At 36.6% G+C, this 19565-nt stretch overlaps 1 protein-coding gene across 1 annotated transcript in view; it reads right to left on the bottom strand.

Moving 5' to 3' along the window:
* Nucleotides 1-1875: 1875 nt before the first annotated feature.
* The window catches only part of LOC123562262 (GPI inositol-deacylase-like), a 92827-nt gene continuing 75137 nt past the window's right edge, over nucleotides 1876-19565 (bottom strand). The window contains exons 22-26 of the mRNA XM_053526393.1: nucleotides 14872-15072; nucleotides 12788-12917; nucleotides 10150-10295; nucleotides 8015-8125; nucleotides 1876-4123 (exon numbers count right to left, since the gene is read on the bottom strand). Coding sequence (XP_053382368.1) covers nucleotides 3943-4123; nucleotides 8015-8125; nucleotides 10150-10295; nucleotides 12788-12917; nucleotides 14872-15072 — 769 coding nt within the window. The 3' untranslated portion in view covers nucleotides 1876-3942. The remainder of the gene's footprint in view (nucleotides 4124-8014; nucleotides 8126-10149; nucleotides 10296-12787; nucleotides 12918-14871; nucleotides 15073-19565) is intronic.

The raw sequence follows: 19565 nt of genomic DNA, 5'->3' as shown, positions 1-19565 counted from the left end.
CAAAATCAATAGGTGTCATCTACTCTGCATGGTCAATCATCCTATGAAGTTTCAACATTCTGGGTCAAGTGGTTCTCAAGTTATTGATTGGAAATGGTTTTCAATGTTCAGGCTCCTGTGACCTTGACCTTTGATGGATTGACCCAAAAACAATAGGGGTTGTCTACTCCAGCAGCCCTACCATCCTATGAAGTTTGAAGGTTCCAGGTCAAATGGTTTTCCAGTTATTGATTGGAAATGAAGTGTGACGTACAGACGGATGGACAGACAGGGCAAAAACAGTATGTCTCCCCCAGTGGGGGTAGGGGAGACATAAGTCCATAGAAAAATCCTAAACCGGTACAGGTATGTCAAAATACACCTAAAAATTGGAGGTATCATCCATGTTGTACCACAGAAAAGTGGTCTCGGTTTGCACGTCGTCTCGGTGTGGTGAACATTTGTGTCAAGTGTCTTTGAAATCCTTCAAGGGGTTCAAGAGTTACAGTGCTGACACGAAACTGCCAACGGACGGATGGACAGAAGAACACCGGCATCGTAACATAATCCCTTCGGGCGTATAAAAAATGCTGTAAAACTGAAATCGTATCCCACCTGTTAAAGCTATAGGTTTGATTCATCAAACCAGTTAGAGCGAAGTTCTTGATAAATTGTCAGGATTAGAGTTATATGACCCAGGGAACTATGCCTTTAGTATCTTGAACAATAAAATTGGACCAATCGCTACGGTGACTATGTCTTAGACTAGCTGACAAACAATAAAGAATGTCCTTTGTTAAAATGTATGCTGGTGAGACCAAATATTTCATACATAAATTTTCCTCTGGCTACCTTGCCTAAATGATTTGTATACCAATGATTCGTAAATGATTTCAATTATGAGCTAGATAATTTCAGGGATCAGGCAAATCACTAAATGTCTTCAATTAATAATAATTAGCTCAAACTCCCTATAGCCTGGAGACTCTATACTTGACTGGTCCTTCCCATCAGACAATGTCTTTGAATCAACAACATATGAGCCCTATCACATAGCTGCTCGGCCTCTGTCCTCTTAATTGAAGTTGGAACTCTATATGATTGCCCCGGCTCCTGGATGCTCAGTGCCTATATGCTATCACATATAGCATTCAACTACCATATAGGTATATCCCCCGATGCCTTGGCTGTACTTTGTCAATAACGCTGAACCATCTATAAGCTGGAACTTTCCTACTATCTCAGTAGATTACCAAACTCTAGGTCTCTGTCTCAGCTTTCCAATGCTCTGCCTATTATTTGCTATTAGTATTTAACTACCGTTAAGGTAAAACTCCTATGCGCTGGCCCTATAGTTTGAAACCTTGAAATTCTGAAACTCTTTTTTAATCTATGAACTTCAAACGTCTTCTTTTTAATAATTTATCTGCCCTGACAGTGTAGTTGCAACAACTTCCTTATCAAGGTACTGGGATAAATCATTAGTTGAATCCACGATGTGTCGTCTTCAATCGCTGGATACCAAATGATCTCTCTGTCATCCATCTACCTATTTATACCTTAGCAGACGTGTGCTTTGATTGGTGCTATTTATAGAACTTGTTTCTGATTGGCCCAAATTATACATAGTATTTTTCAAAGAGTACTTGCTCTAACAAATATCTGGTTCCCTTTAACTATTGTATATGACATAATAAGTGATGCTGGGATCCAGCTATCGACATAATGAACCCATATCAGCCACAAATGACCCAAATCCTATTATTAATAGCAGTTCAACAATAATTATAGAAATGATAGAATGAAAATGGGGTCAAGCACTGTCTGTGCTCATGTCTTACATTATCAGTATATCAGATATACAAATTATTCTGACATAAATGACTAATAAACTAATCCTGTTAAAATTTATTTTACTTAATAAATACAAAAGACCAGTTGAAATTCGTCAAGCACAAATAATACACTCACAGAACACTGAGTTAATAATGCACCACAAATGACAGTTATGTAACACAGTTACTATGGCAGTCAAACATGACTTAAAATCTATTCATAATTGTTCATAATTCTTAAAAATACATATATGAGCAAATAAGAAAAACTACAGTCACCTGGAGAAATTAGATGAAATATAACAAAGGCTTACACAAAGTGACATGACCGTATGAAAAAACAAGAGCTGTCTGTAAGAAAGCACGCTTGACTTTTCTCAGTGCTTAACTCTGAATTAGAGCTTTGCCAGTAAAAACTTTAACCAATAATTTTAAGTTAAAATGGGGCAAAACTCTGTCAAAATTCAAATCAGAGTTATGGGGATGGTTTCTCCTGGTGTAGAATTTGATAGTAAATAATTGTTTTAAGTTTCAAGTCCAAAGCTTTGATAGTAACAGAGATATTTGACTTTTTCAAAACCTTTAACCAAAAATTCTAAGTTAAATAGGGGCATAACTCTGTCAAAATTCAAATCAGGGTTTTGGGGATGGTTTCTCCTGGTGTAGAATTTGATAGTAAATAATTGTTTTAAGTTTCAAGTCAAAAGCTTTGACAGTAACAGAGATATTTGACTTTATCAAAAACTTTAACCAAAAAAATACTAAGTTAAGAAGGGTCATAACTCTGTCAAAATTCAAATCAGAGTTATGGGGATTATTTCTCCTGGTGTAGACATTGATAGTAAATAATATTTTATGTTTCAAGTCAATAGCTAAAAGATAGTAAAAGAGATATTTGACTTTATCAAAAGCTTAAACTAACGGCGACGCTGACGCCAGGGCAAGTGCAATAGCTCTACTTTTTCTTCAAAAGCTATGTATAGCTGACTTAATTAATGTACTTTAAAATACAGTTTTTACAGTATGGATCTCATTTATTCAGTAAGACACATTTTTTTCCAAAGAATAAAACAACTAGATGACAATGTTAATACAAAACAAGATGGATTTGTAAAACACATCTCCATGATGGCCTCTCCCAATATCTGTCTTGTTTAAATATAAACCATCCCGAAAAATCACATCAGGTTTAAAGGTGGATAATCAGATTTTGGCCATGTAACGGATTTGTTCGAAACTTTAGCATCTGATCATTTACACTCATTTATATTCACTAAACACTTAATACAAATTAGATTTTCACTGGAGGTATTTTTAAAATTTCATTTTCCTATCCTGGTTGCCCAACCAAGATAAGAGTTATTTTATCATAAGTATAAATTTGATAAACATACTTTGCCTAAGGAAATGTATAAATATTAGACATATTGTAATATATTTGTAAAATATTTGCATTAAAAATTATGTATTTAGATGGAATTCATTAGAAACGCAAGTTTGAAAAATTATTATTACCTCCCTTTGCCTATCTTGGTTGCGCAACCAAGATAGATTGGAAATAAATGAATTCAGAAGCTACACACAGCTTTAAAACTTGCATTTTGGTTCAGATTGTTCAATAGTTGATATGTTTATCAAATGCAAATGTAAAACTAGACATTGTATTGAAATAAAAAGAAATACCCAGCTTTTTATATACTTTCATATTAAAGGGGAGTAATTACAAAATTTTATAAAAATAATAAAATATACATTTCAAATAGGAATCTAACTCTATGTAATCGGTCTTTTTGTTCCTTAAATAATTCTCTACCAGAATATACAAAAAGTAAAAAATGTCATTAAATGTTGATTAAATGTGATTGACCACCTTTAAGCTCACCTGATACACATTTTCCTTGACAGAGAATATTCTGTATTGGTTTTGTGTCTATTAGTATGTTGTATGGTGGTCAAGTAATGTCATAATTTGTTACAAATCTTGGATCCTAAAATTCTCTGTCAATGTACTTTCAGCCCCTTTGTCAGTTCCTTACCAGCACCAGGGAAATGGCCCCTTCTAATCAAATAGTATTTAAAACATGTCAATAATTATTTTGCTGCTGCCCTATTTCTGCATCATATTACATCACTCAGTTTTCGGTCTTTCAGCCCTTTTAGACCTGAGCATGCCTACAAGTTGCGTGAGAGCTATGAGCACCAGTGATGCAACAACAACATAGGTAATTCTGTACAACATCACCATAGCAAACACCAGCATCTGTGTCACCATTATATGGATGAACTGTGATATACCTCTTAATGATGACCTGAAATAGAGAATGTAACAAGAGCTGTCAGTGGACAGTGCGCTCGACTATTCTCAGTGCTTGATAGTATAATATAAGCAATGAGTAAAACTTTAACATTACAATAAGCATATTCTAAGTCGAAAAGGGGCCATAATTCAGCCAAAATGCTTGATAGAGTTGCCTCCTCCTTTTTACAGACTTGGGTCATGATGGTAAACAAGTATGCAAAATTTGAAAGCAATATCTCAATGGACTTTGAAAATATTTGGGGTGGTACGCAAACTTTAACATTTATTCTAAGTCGAAAAGGGGCCATAATTCAGTCAAAATGCTTGATAGAGTTGCCTCCTCCTTTTTACAGACTGGGGTCATGATGGTAATTAAGTATGCAAAATATGAAAGCAATATCTCAATGGACTTTGAAAATATTTGGGGTGGTACCCAAACTTTAACATTTATTCTAAGTTGAAAAGGGGCCATAATTCAGTCAAAATGCTTGATAGAGTTGCCTCCTCCTTTTTACAGACTTGGGTCATGATGGTAAACAAGTATGCAAAATTTGAAAGCAATATCTCAATGGACTTTGAAAATATTTGGGGTGGTACCCAAACTTTAACATTTATTCTAAGTCGAAAAGGGGCCATAATTCAGTCAAAATGCTTGATAGAGTTGCCTCCTCCTTTTTACAGACTGGGGTCATGATGGTAATTAAGTATGCAAAATATGAAAGCAATATCTCAATGGACTTTGAAAATATTTGGGGTGGTACCCAAACTTTAACATTTATTCTAAGTTGAAAAGGGGCCATAATTCAGTCAAAATGCTTGATAGAGTTGCCTCCTCCTTTTTACAGACTGGGGTCATGATGGTAAACAAGTAGGCAAAATATGAAAGCAATATCTCAATGGACTTTGAAAATATTTGGGGTGGTACGCAAACTTCAACATTTATTCTAAGTTGAAAAGGGGCCATAATTCAGTCAAAATGCTTGATAGAGTTGCCTCCTCCTTTTTACAGACTGGGGTCATGATGGTAAACAAGTATGTAAAATATGAAAGCAATATCTCAATGGACTTTGAAAATATTTGGGGTGGTACGCAAACTTTAACACTTGTGTGACGCTCATGCCGATGCCGGGGCGAGTAGGATAGCTCCCCTATTCTTCGAATAGTCAAGCTAAAAATTACATTGCTGAATGAAAATCCTATGATGTTTGATGACTCTAGGTCAAATTCTTTTGGAGATATGTACACCCCAAATTTTGATGGATGGATATATGGTTGGTGGGGTGGGGGTGGGGTGGAATGGTAGGGTGGACACAACTAGAGCTATCACTAAAGGTGATGAATGTACCCCCCTGATGCACTGACAAAGTACATTGCAATTTGACGCACACAATATTGCATAATTATGTTTGACTGTATGTATATAAACTGTATGTATACAGTATAGTAACAAAAAACAAAGTCCCATAACTATGCAGAATATTTACCTAAAAGAACGTAATATGCACCATGCACAACTAGGGTTGGTACTGATCACTTGTGTGAAGTTTCATTTAATTGTGTGCAAGGGTTCGGAAGATTAGGCACGCACAAGATTGCATACGCAGACTATGTACAGAGTATCTTTACAAGAAACAAAGTCCCATAACTCTGCAATTTTTGTTGTTGAAAGAACCTAACATGCCCCATGCACAACTACTGTTGTTACTGATCACTTGTGTGAAGTTTCATTAAATCGTGTCAAGGGGATGAGGAGAGATGGTGCGCACAAGATTGTGTATATGTATATAGTATAGTAACAAAAAACAAAGTCCCGTAACTCTGCAATTTTTTTTTCTGAAAGAACCTAACATGCCCCATGCACAACTACTGTTGATACTGATAACTTGTGTGAAGTTTCATTAAATTGTGTCAAGGGGATGAGGAGAGATGGTGCACACAAGATTGTGTCTATGGACAGACAGACAGACAACCTGAAACCAGTATACCCCCCATTACAACTTTGTTGTCGGGGGGTACAATAATTATTTTATAATTGTGAATTTTATGAATTCTGTATATATAGCAAGAATTGAAATAATAAGATTGTTTGTGTATCTGTGTTTGAAAAGAATGACAACTGGTGTAAGCATATACTAATAAGCATAAATATCTATAAGTTACTTCTCTTGGACTATAAAAGAAGAAGAAGCAACACAACATTATTTTTTCAGAACAATGACAAGATATATTTGTCTGTGTATAATCTGCTGTTGCTTCACTGCATCAGATGTTTTTGCCAGCTTATTTATTGAAACAAGATTATTGCCCAGCAATAAAAGTCCATCTACCTAAAGGAGCGTATGTCATACTTGCTGCCATAGGAAACACATTTTATCATATTGAAATTTAACTGAAGAACCTGCATATCCTGTAAATATTTTACCATCTGCTGGTCAGGTTTCATGAAAAAATTCCTTGTACTTTTTAAGGTATCAAGGAATCTACATTTTTTCTTAAATTTTTGGACTATTTGTTGCCATATCAACCACATTTATTGCCAAAGCAGAAAATAAAAGAATGGGAATATTCTCAATATTGCCATCTATAATATTTCAGTTTTCATGTAAAATATATTGTACATTTAAAGTTATGACAAAATCCACCATTTTTGGCTGACAGAAGGACAGACATAAATGAACAGATGAACTAACAGAGAAAAGAAAATAATGTGCACGTTCCCCACATTGTCTTCTATCTACCAGGTAGGATAAGGAAAGATATTACTGTACTGATCTGTAATAATTATACCTACAATACCTATGGCCAGTTGTCATGGAAAACTGAGATAGGTATAATTATACTATTACTAAGGTATGAAAATTTGCAAAACACACATACCCCCAAAACAGCAAACCTGAAGTAGGTTTTGCTTAGCACTCTTTCAACTAATTTGATGTCACAAATCTAACTACTGCATGTAATACAGAGGAGATATTTATTTATTCCAGTGTTAAGATTGAAATATCTTTCATGAGTGGACACCAGATAAAATACTTTCATGAGTGGCATAAGCTACAAGTGAAATGTAAGATGTGGTGTTCATGAGTGAAAGATATTTTGATCGTACATTTAAAACAAACAAATTTTCTTTTTATTTCATGTTTTGACTAATTTTTCCCATTTTATTGTTTCTTAAAATGAAAATATATATTTGATATTTTTCACTGTGAAAATACCAGATATACATGTATTTCACTGCAATATATGGATAATTCTCTGAAAAGCATGTAATAAGTTTGCTCATCATCCTTAACATTTGTGTAAAGTTTCAATGGAATCTCTGGAATTGCTGCGCAGAAATATTTTAGACAGTGGGATAAATTAACAAAGCAAAAAAATGCACAGACACTTGGTTTATCATATACCTTTTTTTAGGGGCATAAAAACTGATATTACTGGATCAGTGTAAAGGTACCAGTGCCCTGAAGTTATAATTACCAACAAGAGAGGTTGTATGTCTTAAAACAAAAATCTAACTCATTTTGGCAGCCATCTTGAATGCCAGTTTGGATATTAGTAATATTCCATGGAAATGTCCCCATTATCATCATCTTGACAACTTAAGAATGGATTTTGGTGTATTTCAATCAGAACTTTACAATTTAGCACCCCGGTATACCAATTAACCCCATATACTGAGATTTAACCATATTTGGAGGCCATTTTGGATTCCATCTTGAATATCAACTATCTACCACAGGAAATGCAACTGCAGTTCTGTAATCTAGAAACCGTAACAAACATTCTGGTATATAGAAACCTTTGTTTACTCTGGTAGACCAGTACCTGGTGGATATTTTCAGGGTATTTGCAACACTATTAATAGCTTCACAACCTTGGACTATTTAAATAAAGAACCTACCTGTCTGACAGTGGACTATTGCATAGTATTAGGCACAGGAATGTTACTGTTGCTAAGGTTCCAACTATTCTGCTTGGATCACGACTAAATAATGGTATAACATTTGTAGACCTGAAATTAAAACCTCCTGTATTACTGCTATATTAATCAGGCAAATGAGAAACTGCACATACTCTCAGCTTATACACACATTATTTTCAGGAAATAAAAACAATGATAATCACATGTAAACAATACTTTTCTGTTTGATTTTGTGGACCTGTTAGCAGTGCAGGTAGAGTAACCAGTGTTCTCTCTTAGGTATTTTCAGACCCTTGGAATAACCATCAACATTTTGCAAAATTATTTTTATAAAGCTGACAAGGTCTGATGTTGCCCTCTTCAGTATTTCTGACTGACCTGTTATACTGATGTGCCAGTATCCATGCTAATAAAACAAGGCAGTCTGAAAGACAGCTAAATCCCCCGCCACTGCTATGGATAGTGAAAGGGTAAACCTTTGATTTTAGCTGTGACCTTGACCTTGAACTGACATGGCTGACTCATGAATTCTGCACAACGTCTTGATGAGGTGATCATTTGACCAAAGTTTCATGAAAATCCTTCAAGGGGTTTAGGAGATACAGAGCTGAAACCTTTGACCTTCAGTTGTGACCTTGACCTTGAGTTGACATGGCTGACTCATGAGTTCTTGATGAGGTGATCATTTGACCCAAGTTTGATGAAAATCCTTCAAGGGGTTAAGGAGATACAGAGTGGACACCAAATGGAAGGCTCAAACCTTCGACCCTTAGTTGTGACCTTGACCTTGAGCTGGCATGGTTGACTCATAATTTCAGCACATCGTTCTGATGAGGTAATCATTTGACCCAAGTTTTATAAAATTCCTTCAAGGGGTTTAGGAGATATAGAGCGGACACGAAATGGAAGGCTCAAACATTTGACCTTCAGTTGTGACCCTGACCTTGAGCCAACATGGCTGACTCATAAGTTCTGCACATCACCTTGATGAGGTGATCGTTTGACCCAAGTTTGATGAAAATCCTTCAAGGGGTTTAGGAGATATAGAGGGGACACAAAATGGAAGGCTCAAACCTTTGACCCTAAGTTGTGACCTTGACCTTGAGCCGGCATGACTGACTCATGGGTTCTGCACATCGTCTTGATGAGGTGATCATTTGACCCAAGTTTTATAAAATTCCTTCAAGGGGTTTAAGTGATATAGAGCGGACACAAAATGGAAGGCTCAAACCTTTGACCTGGAGTTGTGACCCTGACCTTGAGCCAGCATGGCTGACTCATGAGTTCTGCATATCGTCTTGATCAGGTGATCATTTGACCCAAGTTTTATAAAATTCCTTCAAGGGGTTTAGGAGATATAGAGCGGACACAAAATGGCAGGCTCAAACCTTTGACCTTGAGTTGTGACCTTGACCTTGAACCGACAAGGCTGACTCATGGGTTCTGCACATCGTCTTGATGAGGTGATCATTTGACCCAAGTTTCATGAAAATCCTTCAAGGGGTTTAGGAGATATGGACCGGACACGATTTTGTTACGGACGGAAGGACGGACGGAAGGACAGGCGCAGACCATTCCTATAATCCCTCCGCCACGGCAGGGGATTAATAAAAATCTCCAAAAAAGAATAATTATGGTTTCTGTTAATGGTTTCTTTAGAATTTTGAATTTTCAAATTCTGTCACTGGAAAATGCGTTTTTATCCTAAAACAAAGAAATTAAACAATTTCACACTGACAAATGAAGGCGCAACCGCACTACTTTTATTTATCCAAGAGCATCATATATGTCATGGCACTGTAAAATGACTCATTGAGGTTTCTATGGCTCCAATGAGCAAAATGCTTAAATTACTGAAGGGTTCAAGCAACCCAAAATCACATAACTTACACACAGGAAATTAATGCTTCACAAACTCTTACCAAACCAGGTTAACTTTGTATAGAAAAACATAAGGGAGACAGACTACTTCTAATTTCTCAAGTGAGCCTGTGTACTTGAGCCAACAATACTAGAGTGATTTGTGTTCCACAGTATTTCATTTTACCAAGAACAAATGAATTAAATGTCTAGAGAAACATGAAAGTGATAAAGTTATACTCAAGAAAACTTACTCTATAGACTTCCCTAAAACAAGAAGTGATGGGGAGTTGAGAATCAATAGCCACATCCATATCATAAACACTGTCTGATAAAAATGATATTTTGATTGTGTCCCTGGGTCCTTTGTCTGTCTAGCTTGATAGCAAAGTCTAAGCAGCTGAAAAGAATGTTTATAAGTTATGTTTATATGAAAACAAAATGTTTAAATCCAAAAGTTTTATAGAAATGGGTATACATAGCAAACCATTTCTCTTAAACAAATAGCAATAAAACATGACCCATGATGGCCTGTCACAGTACCGGTTGTACAAGTTTCACTCTCCAGTAAGATGTACCTTTGACCTTTGACCTAATGATCCTAATAGGACAATTTTAGCACTCTTCAGCTATATAACCTGAACTATTTTAGCATCAAGGTCACTGTGACTTTGACCTCCTGACCAAAAATGATACTGATCATAAAGTGACCATACACAATATGGTTATAAAGCTTGATCATGACCACATGCCTAAACATTCTACAGCTATTGATAAAAAATTTTAGTCTAAAGGTCACTGCGAACTTGACTTTTGAAATACTGATCCCCAAAACAATATGAATATCATCTACTGACTACAGGCAATCATTCTATAATATATCAATATCCTAAGCCAAATCATAATACAGTTATTGACAAAAGATCATTTTCAAAGTCAATGTGACTTTGATCTTCTACTCACTATCCCCAAAGTATAGTCATCTAGTGACTGCTCAAAACTATCTTACGAAGTTTGATTACTGTAAAACCAGAGTTCTCTAGTTTTTGATCTGAAACTGTTTTCAGTCTTCTTGACTTGTGACCTAAGGCTCCAAAACAACTGGGGTGATCTACTGACCACAGCAATTATACTAAGAAAGACCAAAGCATTCTCTAGAGTTATTGATCAGAAACCAGTGTTTTCTGAGGACCAGATGGACCAACCAGCATGAGCTAAAACAACTTAATCCTTTTTTTTCTTCTGAGAGGGGGGGAGGGGGGCGCAAAATAAAACAAGAGGACCATGATGGTCCTGAATCGCTCACCTCTTCCCACATGACCCAGTTGATAAACATTCAGACCAACTTTCATACAGATCCCATGAAAAATATGGCCTCTAGAGAGGTCACAACATTTTTTCATTATTTGACCTACTGACCTACTTTTTGAAGGCACGTGACCCACTTTCGAACTTGACCTAGATATCATCAAGATGAACATTCTGACCAATTTTCATGAAGATCAATTCACAAATATGGCCTCTAGAGATGTCACAAGGTTTTTCTATTTTTAGACCTACTGACCTAGTTTTTGACCGCACATGATCCTGTTTCGAACTTGACCTAGATATCATCAAGATGAACATACAGATCCCATCAAAAATATGGCCTTTAGAGAGGTCACAAGGTTTTTCTATTATCTGACCTACTGACCTAGTTTTTGATGGCACGTGACCCACTTTCGAACTTGACCTAGATATCATCAAGATGAACATTCAGACCAACTTTCATACAGATCCCATGAAAAATATAGCCTCTAGAGAGGTCCCAAAGTTTTTCTATTATTTGACCTACTGACCTAGTTTTTGAAGGCACGTGACCCAGTTTCGAACTTGACCTAGATATCATCAAGGTGAACATTCTGACCAATTTTCATGAAGATCCCATGAAATATATGGCCTCTAGAGAGGTCACAAGGTTTTTCTATTTTTAGATCTACTGACCTAGTTTTTGAAGGCATGTGACCCAGTTTCAAACTTGACCTAGATATCATCAAGATGAACATTCAGACCAACATTCATACAGATCCCATGAAAAATATGGCCTTTAGAGAGGTCACAAGGTTTTTCTATTATTTGACCTACTGACCTAGTTTTTGATGGCACGTGACCCACTTTTGAACTTGACCTAGATATCATCAAGGTGAACGTTCTGACCAATTTTAATGAAGATCTTGTGAAATATATGGCCTCTAGAGAGGTCACAAGGTTTTTCTATTTTTAGACCTACTGACCTAGTTTTTGATGGCACGTGACCCAGTTTCGAACTTGACCTAGATATCATCAAGGTGAACATTCTGACCAATTTTCATGAAGATCTTTTGAAATACATGGCCTCTAGAGAGGTCACAAGGTTTTTCTATTTTTAGACCTACTGACCTAGTTTTTCAGGGCACGTGACCCAGTTTCGAGCTTGACCTAGATATCATCAAGATGAACATTCTGACCAACTTTCATAAAGATCCCACAAAAAATGTGACCTCTAGAGATGTCACAAGGAAAAGTTTACGGACGGACGGACGGACGCACGCACGGACGACGGACGCTGCGTGATCACAAAAGCTCATCTTGTCACTATGTGACAGGTGAGCTAAAAAGACTTGCTGAGCAATAAAAGTCCCCAGTCAAAATAAGTTTTTCTTGCAAAAGCACCACAATTTTACATGTAGCGAAAACAAAAAACGGTCTGCATATTCTCCATATTGCTTTTTTTTCTAAACATTGCAACCAATTAAAATGTAAAAAGACCTGCATATTTATTTCCTGCCAGCATGACAGCTGTATATCATTTGAAATTCTGCAACGATAGAACTCTTAATTCTAGAATGTCAAAAACTGCGGAAAATAACTCACCTGTAGAAATCCTAAAATATGACAAACAAATATTCCTATTGACCCACAGACAGTGGCAGACAGTCCAACCGAGGCCAGACATACAATAACAGCAATACTGTTACCCAGTCTAGATACAGATGATGGAAGCCTGAAATGACAAATATTCTTTTATACCCACAGACAGTTACAAGCAGTCCAACCGAGGCCAGACAAACAATAACAGCAATGTCACCCTGTTCAGACAGACATGAAAAATAACATTACTTCTTTTAACCTTCATTGAAGGTTCTGAGTTTTACATGTGATACATCATCTTGTTATGGTGAATGTTTGTGTTCTCCTTATTGACTAGAAACCATAATTCTACAGTCTCAAGGTCACTACGATCTTTACCTTTGACCTACTGATCCCCAGAACAAGACTGGTTATTCAATGACAACAGACATGAATCTTAAGAAGTTTGTCAACTATAGGCCCGAACATTCTCCTGTTACTGACTGGAAACAAAAATGGTCTATAGATGAACGGACAATATTATAATAACATATTCCTTTTAGGAGGGGCATACCAATTTTGACTTTTTGGGGCTCATTTTAACTAATATTATTTCAATGTATTCTTTTAATATTGGGATAGGAAATAAGTTCCCAGTCTGAATATTTGAAATTGTTGTTCCTTATCACCAGAAATTTGTTTGATCTTAGTTCATTTAAGTGAAGTTAAGATGTAGTTTGAAACATCACATTGTAATAGTTATAATAAATGACTAATATGCAAAATTTTGATTGTGTTGGCAGATTTAATGAATCACAAACAGCATTAATTTAAAGGTATAATTTAACAGATTTTAGAAAGCCTAAGTTTTAAAAGGTGTTCCTTGTGCTGAGAGTAGTGACAAGTCTTACTTTTGCCACATGATCGAATAGTTAACTATGATGTTGAAGTTACATCCTATTTAAGGTAATTCTGCGTGTTTGAAACAAATATTTACCTACACTAGAACTTTTTAAATCATATTTATTACTAAGCATCACTTTACCAAACAGATATTCCGCCAATAAAAAAGATTCGGCCTTGAGCTTAAGTTTTTGTTTGACCGATTTGAAAATATTTCACAATGGGCTTCACAGTTTTGACGACATTTTTGCATATATAAAAAATTCTACAATGTAGATTTTAATGAAACTTTTCACAATTGTAGACATATCTATTTTCAACAAAATTGCCAAACAAAATATATGAGGTTAATTTTTCACAATTCACCAAATATAAATCTTACACTGCTGCTTATCTATGTTATTATTTTGAATTATTTTACTTTTGTAACACTTTATACAAGGGATAAAACAGATTCCCAGGAACATTCATTCTGATCTATGGTTGCTATGCAAAATGATGAATTAAAGGTACCCCTTTTTGGGCCCCTTCATTGAACATATCCTGTTTTTAAAAGTAACTTTAGCATTGTTACAAGCGAGAAGCTGAAGCTTGTTTTGATGTGCAGAACAATAAAATTTTTACAAATACAAGAAAAATACTGCAAAACTAGAGGTGCTTTTGAGAAAAGCGCATGTCTCCCACAACTGCCTAATCATCTGAATAGTAAGTCAGTCTTTATATACTGTTAATGTGTTGGAGTAAGCGGACTATCGGTAATTCCCATGTTGGAGTAAGCGGCCTATCGGTAATTATGTTCAAGGGCCATAATTCCAAAGTGCCTGGGCCGATTTGGCAAGTTATAGAACCTGGCTGAGGACTTATTGACAAACACATTTTGTTCAAGTCTGGTGAAGATCAGATGAGAAATGTTCGACTTAGAGTGCAGACAAGATTTGTGACAGAGTGACAGACAGACAGACTGACTGACTGACAGACAGACAGACACACACACACACACAGACAAGAGTAAATCAATATGTCTCCCACACCACTGTGTGGTGGGAGACATAATAAAGGGTGATTTAGTGTCAAGTTTATTATTCCAACCAGTACTCTCTTTAACAAAGGATGAAAATCTCTTTTCCCTGCTACTGAGTATTAATTTAAACTTAGTATCACTTAAAACAGAAATTGTAAATCCTCATTAATTAAAACACAATTACCATCCAAGTATCAGCCCTAGTAGTCTACTGTTGAACTCTAGGACAAGGTAGACAACTACAGCTTGGAATGTTGACACTGCCAGTGCTACCAGGAACAGTATGAGTTGTGCCCCTCTAAATGATATACCCTGTTTATCAAGGGTAACTATATCAGGAGTCGGAATGAACAGGCTTGACAGCTGCTTCTCTACCACCTTCATTCTGAAAGAAAAATTTGTCAGTATGACTCTCAGCAATTCATCTATATATGCAAACAATAGATTTATAATATGTAAGTGAATCATCCAATCATGCTTGTTTACTTTGGGTTTAAAAAAAATTGTCAACAATGTAACAATTACATAACCTAACTAATATGTTCGGAAACTGTAACAGTACTGTCTTGTTCTTCACAAATAAGTGAAAACTTTGCCACATGATGACAATAGAAGTAGTCATGGAGAACATTTGTCTCAATTGGGGATCAAATTTGCAGCATTAAGTGTAACCTGCTATCATGCTGTTCACCAAGGTTCAAACTGTGGTCAAATAGTTACCATCTGGATACATTTGGCTGCGGATTTCAGATAACCACAATTTATTCCTTATATTTACTATTTTGGTTTTTCTTTCTTTCACACTGGTTTATTTGGTTTAATACTGCATACCCTTAAAGAAAATCCAGAGCGCGTAGAACACGAAATGCCCCCTTGATGCATTCAGTAATTGCACAAGGAACAGAAATTATTTGCTCACTGTAAACAAAAGTTTTACTGTTCTGGTTCAATGTGACCTTGATCTTTGACCTACTGACAATCTGCTGGTCATGGCCAATCTCCCATTTAAGTTTCGTGATTCCAGGCCCAAGCGTTCTCAAGCAACTGTCTGGAAACGGTTTAACTGTTCCGGGTCACTGTAACCTTGACCTATGACCTAATGGCTAAAAAATCAATAGGAGTCATCTGCTGGTCATGATTAACCTCTCTATCAACTTTCATGATCCTTGGCCCAAGCCTTCTCGAGTTATCATCCTGAAACCATTTAAATGTTCCTGGCCAATGTGACCTTGAACTATGACCTAATGACCTCAAATCAATAGGGGTCATCTGCTGGTCGTGAACAACCTCCCTCCCTATCAATTTTCCTGATCCTAGGCCAAAGCATTCTTGAGTTATTGTCCGGAAACCATTTTACTGTTCCTGGTCACTGTGTCCTTGACCTCTGACTTACTCATCTCAAAATCAATATGGGTCATCTGCTGGTGACCACCAACCTTCCTATCAATTTTCACAATCCTAGACCCAAGCAATCTTGAGTTATCATCCGGAAACCGTTTTACTGTTTTGAGTCACTGTGACCTTGATCTTTGACCTACTGACCTCAAAATCAATTGGGTCATCTGCTGGTCATGACCAACCTCCCTATCAACTTTCATGATCCTAGGCCCAAGCATTCTTGAGTTATCATCCGGAAACCGTTTAACTGTTCCGGGTCACTGTGACCACCTTGACCTTTGACATACTGATCTCAAAATCAATAGGGGTCATCTGCTGGTGATGACCAACCTCCCTATCAATATTTATGATCCTAGGCCCAAGCATTCTTGAGATATCATCCGGAAACGGACTGGTCTACATACCGACCAAAAGACCGACCGACATCTGCAAAACAATATACCCCTCCTTCTTTGAAGGGGGGAGGGGGGGGGGGGGCATAAAGATTACTGAAATGAAAAAAAACTGTCAACAAATGAGGGATGCTGGAATAGCAAAAGTTCTAACAGCAGATTACAGAGTGCAAAATTTCTATTTTTCTTGTGACAATGTGACATGTGTATACAATCATAGCCGCTCAAGCCATGTGTTCCTCTAAAATATTCCTTCTTTCATTGACCATTGATATGTGTCAGCTGTATATAGCTTCATCTAAGGAAATGAATTTGTACTGTAAATTATTTACCTGCAGTTATTTAAAATGAGTAAATGTTTAATTTCATAGAAAGAAGTCATCAAATCAAAATAATTCTGACAGTAATTAAAAAAATTTCCCTTTAAATGACAGAAAAGTCATCATACAGATTACTAGATCAATCTTCAGACAATCTATTTCCAAATTCAATCAACAGATCATCTGCTCCCACCTCCCCAAATATGTTCTTAAGTAGTTTTTTGCTTGTTTACATTTTTGAAATTAGAAACCAATTAAACATTCTTGTTAAAAGAAGACTTTTTTGGTTTCTGAAAGAAATGGGAGCAATTTTGGAGTGGTTTACACACTGAAGGTATTTCTATATCCTCCACAGATAAAACTATTGTAAACCAGTCAACTTCATTCTGTTTAAGACATATTAAGTAATATTTAGCTGCATGTTTAGACAGTAAATCTTGTGTTCAAGTGTTTGTATACAGTAGTAAACACTTGAGCACATCTTATATGCATTTATCAGGGAGTTTAGGAGGCCAATACAAGTTGCTAAGAGCTCTCTAAAATCTATAAACAACTCAAGAACGGATTATCTCAAGATTTAGGGGAAGTAAGGTGTCAAGTATTAACACAAAAATCACGTTTTCTGCACATTTTAAACTACTGCACTTTTTTCTGCACTGAAAACTGTTCCAATTATTTGAATTATTGTATAATATTTGATTTTTCTAAGTTAGGTCTAAACTTTATAATAAAGGCAGCAACTGATTCAGCTTTAAGACATATCTTTAACCTGCTGCTTTACTTCTACTTCAAAATAGTTGCTGACACTTCACAAGGTGAATAAAAATTTGCTGTAGATGACAGCGCTGCTTCTTAAGAATTCTGATGATTCCTCAAAAATATTACCAACAGTTTTTCCTTTGTTCTGTTCTGTTTAACATAGTATTTCAGAACAAGAACTGCCTAAAGGACAGCATACTGACTAGTCCAAAAGGTCTGCCATGAGTGAATATAACAGGAAAATTGTACAGGCAGAGAGTCATGGCACACTAGCAGGTAGGACTACAATGCTAGCAATCACGGTTTGATTTCCAACTAGTGTTCAGTGCTTGGGGATTAACTCACATTGGTAGTTTCCAGCAGTTAGGCATAGACGATGCTATGGGAAGTAAATATGACACCTGCTGTAGGTTCAACCAGAAATAAGTTGTTCCATATACTCCAAGTGAAGTCTTTAGCTGTTTGTGAGGTGAGGGGAGTAAGTTTGTGGGGTGAGGGGAGTAAGTTTATTAGGTGAGGGGAGTAAGTTTGTGGGATGAGGGGAGTAAGTTTATGAGGCGAGGGGAGTAAGTTTGTGGGGTGAGGGGCGTAAGATTATGAGGTGAGGGGAGTAAGTTTGAGGGGTGAGGGGAGTAAGTTTATGAGGTGAGGGGAATAAGTTTGTGGGGTGAGGGGAGTAAGTTTGTGAAGTGAGGGGAGTAAGTTTGTGGGGTGAGGGGAGTAAGTTTATGAGGTGAGGGGAGTAAGTCTGTGAGGTGAGGGGAGTAAGTTTATGAGGTGGGGGAAGTAAGGTTTTTGAGGTGAGGGAAGTATATTTATGAGGTGAGGGAAGTAAGTTTGTCAGGTGAGGGGAGTAAGTTTATGAGGTGAGGGAAGTAAGGTTTTTGAGGTGAGGGGAGTAAGTTTGTCAGGTGAGGGGAGTAAGTTTATGAGGTGAGGGAAGTAAGGTTTTTGAGGTGAGGGGAGTAAGTTTGTCAGGTGAGGGAAGTAAGTTTGTCAGGTGAGGGGAGTAAGTTTATGAGGTGAGGGAAGTAAGGTTTTTGAGGTGAGGGGAGTAAGTTTGTCAGGTGAGGGGAATAAGACTGAGGTGAGGGGAGAAAGTTTGTGAGGTGGGGGAAGTAAGTTTGTCAGGTGAGTGGAGTAAGTTTGTCAGGTGAAGGGAGTAATGCATATTGGAAGTATTGTACCTATTGAGGAAATCATGAAGGCAACAGAGAACCAACTTTTGTAAATAAACATGATGCAATAAGAAATGCACATTGACAATCTTTGCAAGTCTTGTGTTCTTCGACAGTCACAAAATATCAAGCAACAAATGCAACTGATAAATATTTCACTGAAGGTTGTGATCCTTCTTTGTTTGCATGTTTGGTAAATTGTTAAACCTTTTGTTTACATTGACCAGGGCGAAGCTTCATTAAACATAGATTATCTAAATCATAAGTATATACATTTATCATTTTTATTACTAAATTCCTCAGTTCAGTATTTATTCTGGATTTACAAACTTTACAATTTAGATAGAGCACAATACACAACAATGACTTGGGTAAAATGAAAATGGGACACAAGATTTGTAAGAATGCTTGTTGTTCCACTCAGAACAGTATTAAATGTAAAAATGTTCTTTCAAGTAGTCTAAACCTGCATTAGTGTTCATCTGTGTACAATAAATAGAATAAGACTGAACGGTCGTCTTTATGTCCAACAGTTAAAATTCTCTATGAAATGAACATTAATATAGTGTGACCTTGTCTAATGCAGTCAGCGGTCTGTCTAAAACTCATCAAAATACACTGAACTGACACTAAAAACAGTATGCAGTAAATTCACTGTATGTTTTTTCCCCCTACTGTACTGACGTGAACAAATTCTCAGATAAAAACAAGAGCTGTCTCCATAGGATGACACATGCCCCCGATGGCACTTTGAATGAATAGTTATTGCCGATGTTACAGTTTAGGACCTTTGACCTACGGAGCTGGGTCTTGCGCGCGACACGTCGTCTT

Source organism: Mercenaria mercenaria, chromosome 2 (genome assembly GCF_021730395.1).
Source record: "Mercenaria mercenaria strain notata chromosome 2, MADL_Memer_1, whole genome shotgun sequence".
NCBI classification, from domain to species: Eukaryota; Metazoa; Mollusca; class Bivalvia; order Venerida; family Veneridae; genus Mercenaria; species Mercenaria mercenaria.
The sequence above is the reverse complement of the archived record's forward strand: the minus strand, read 5'-3'. Positions and strand labels throughout refer to the sequence as shown.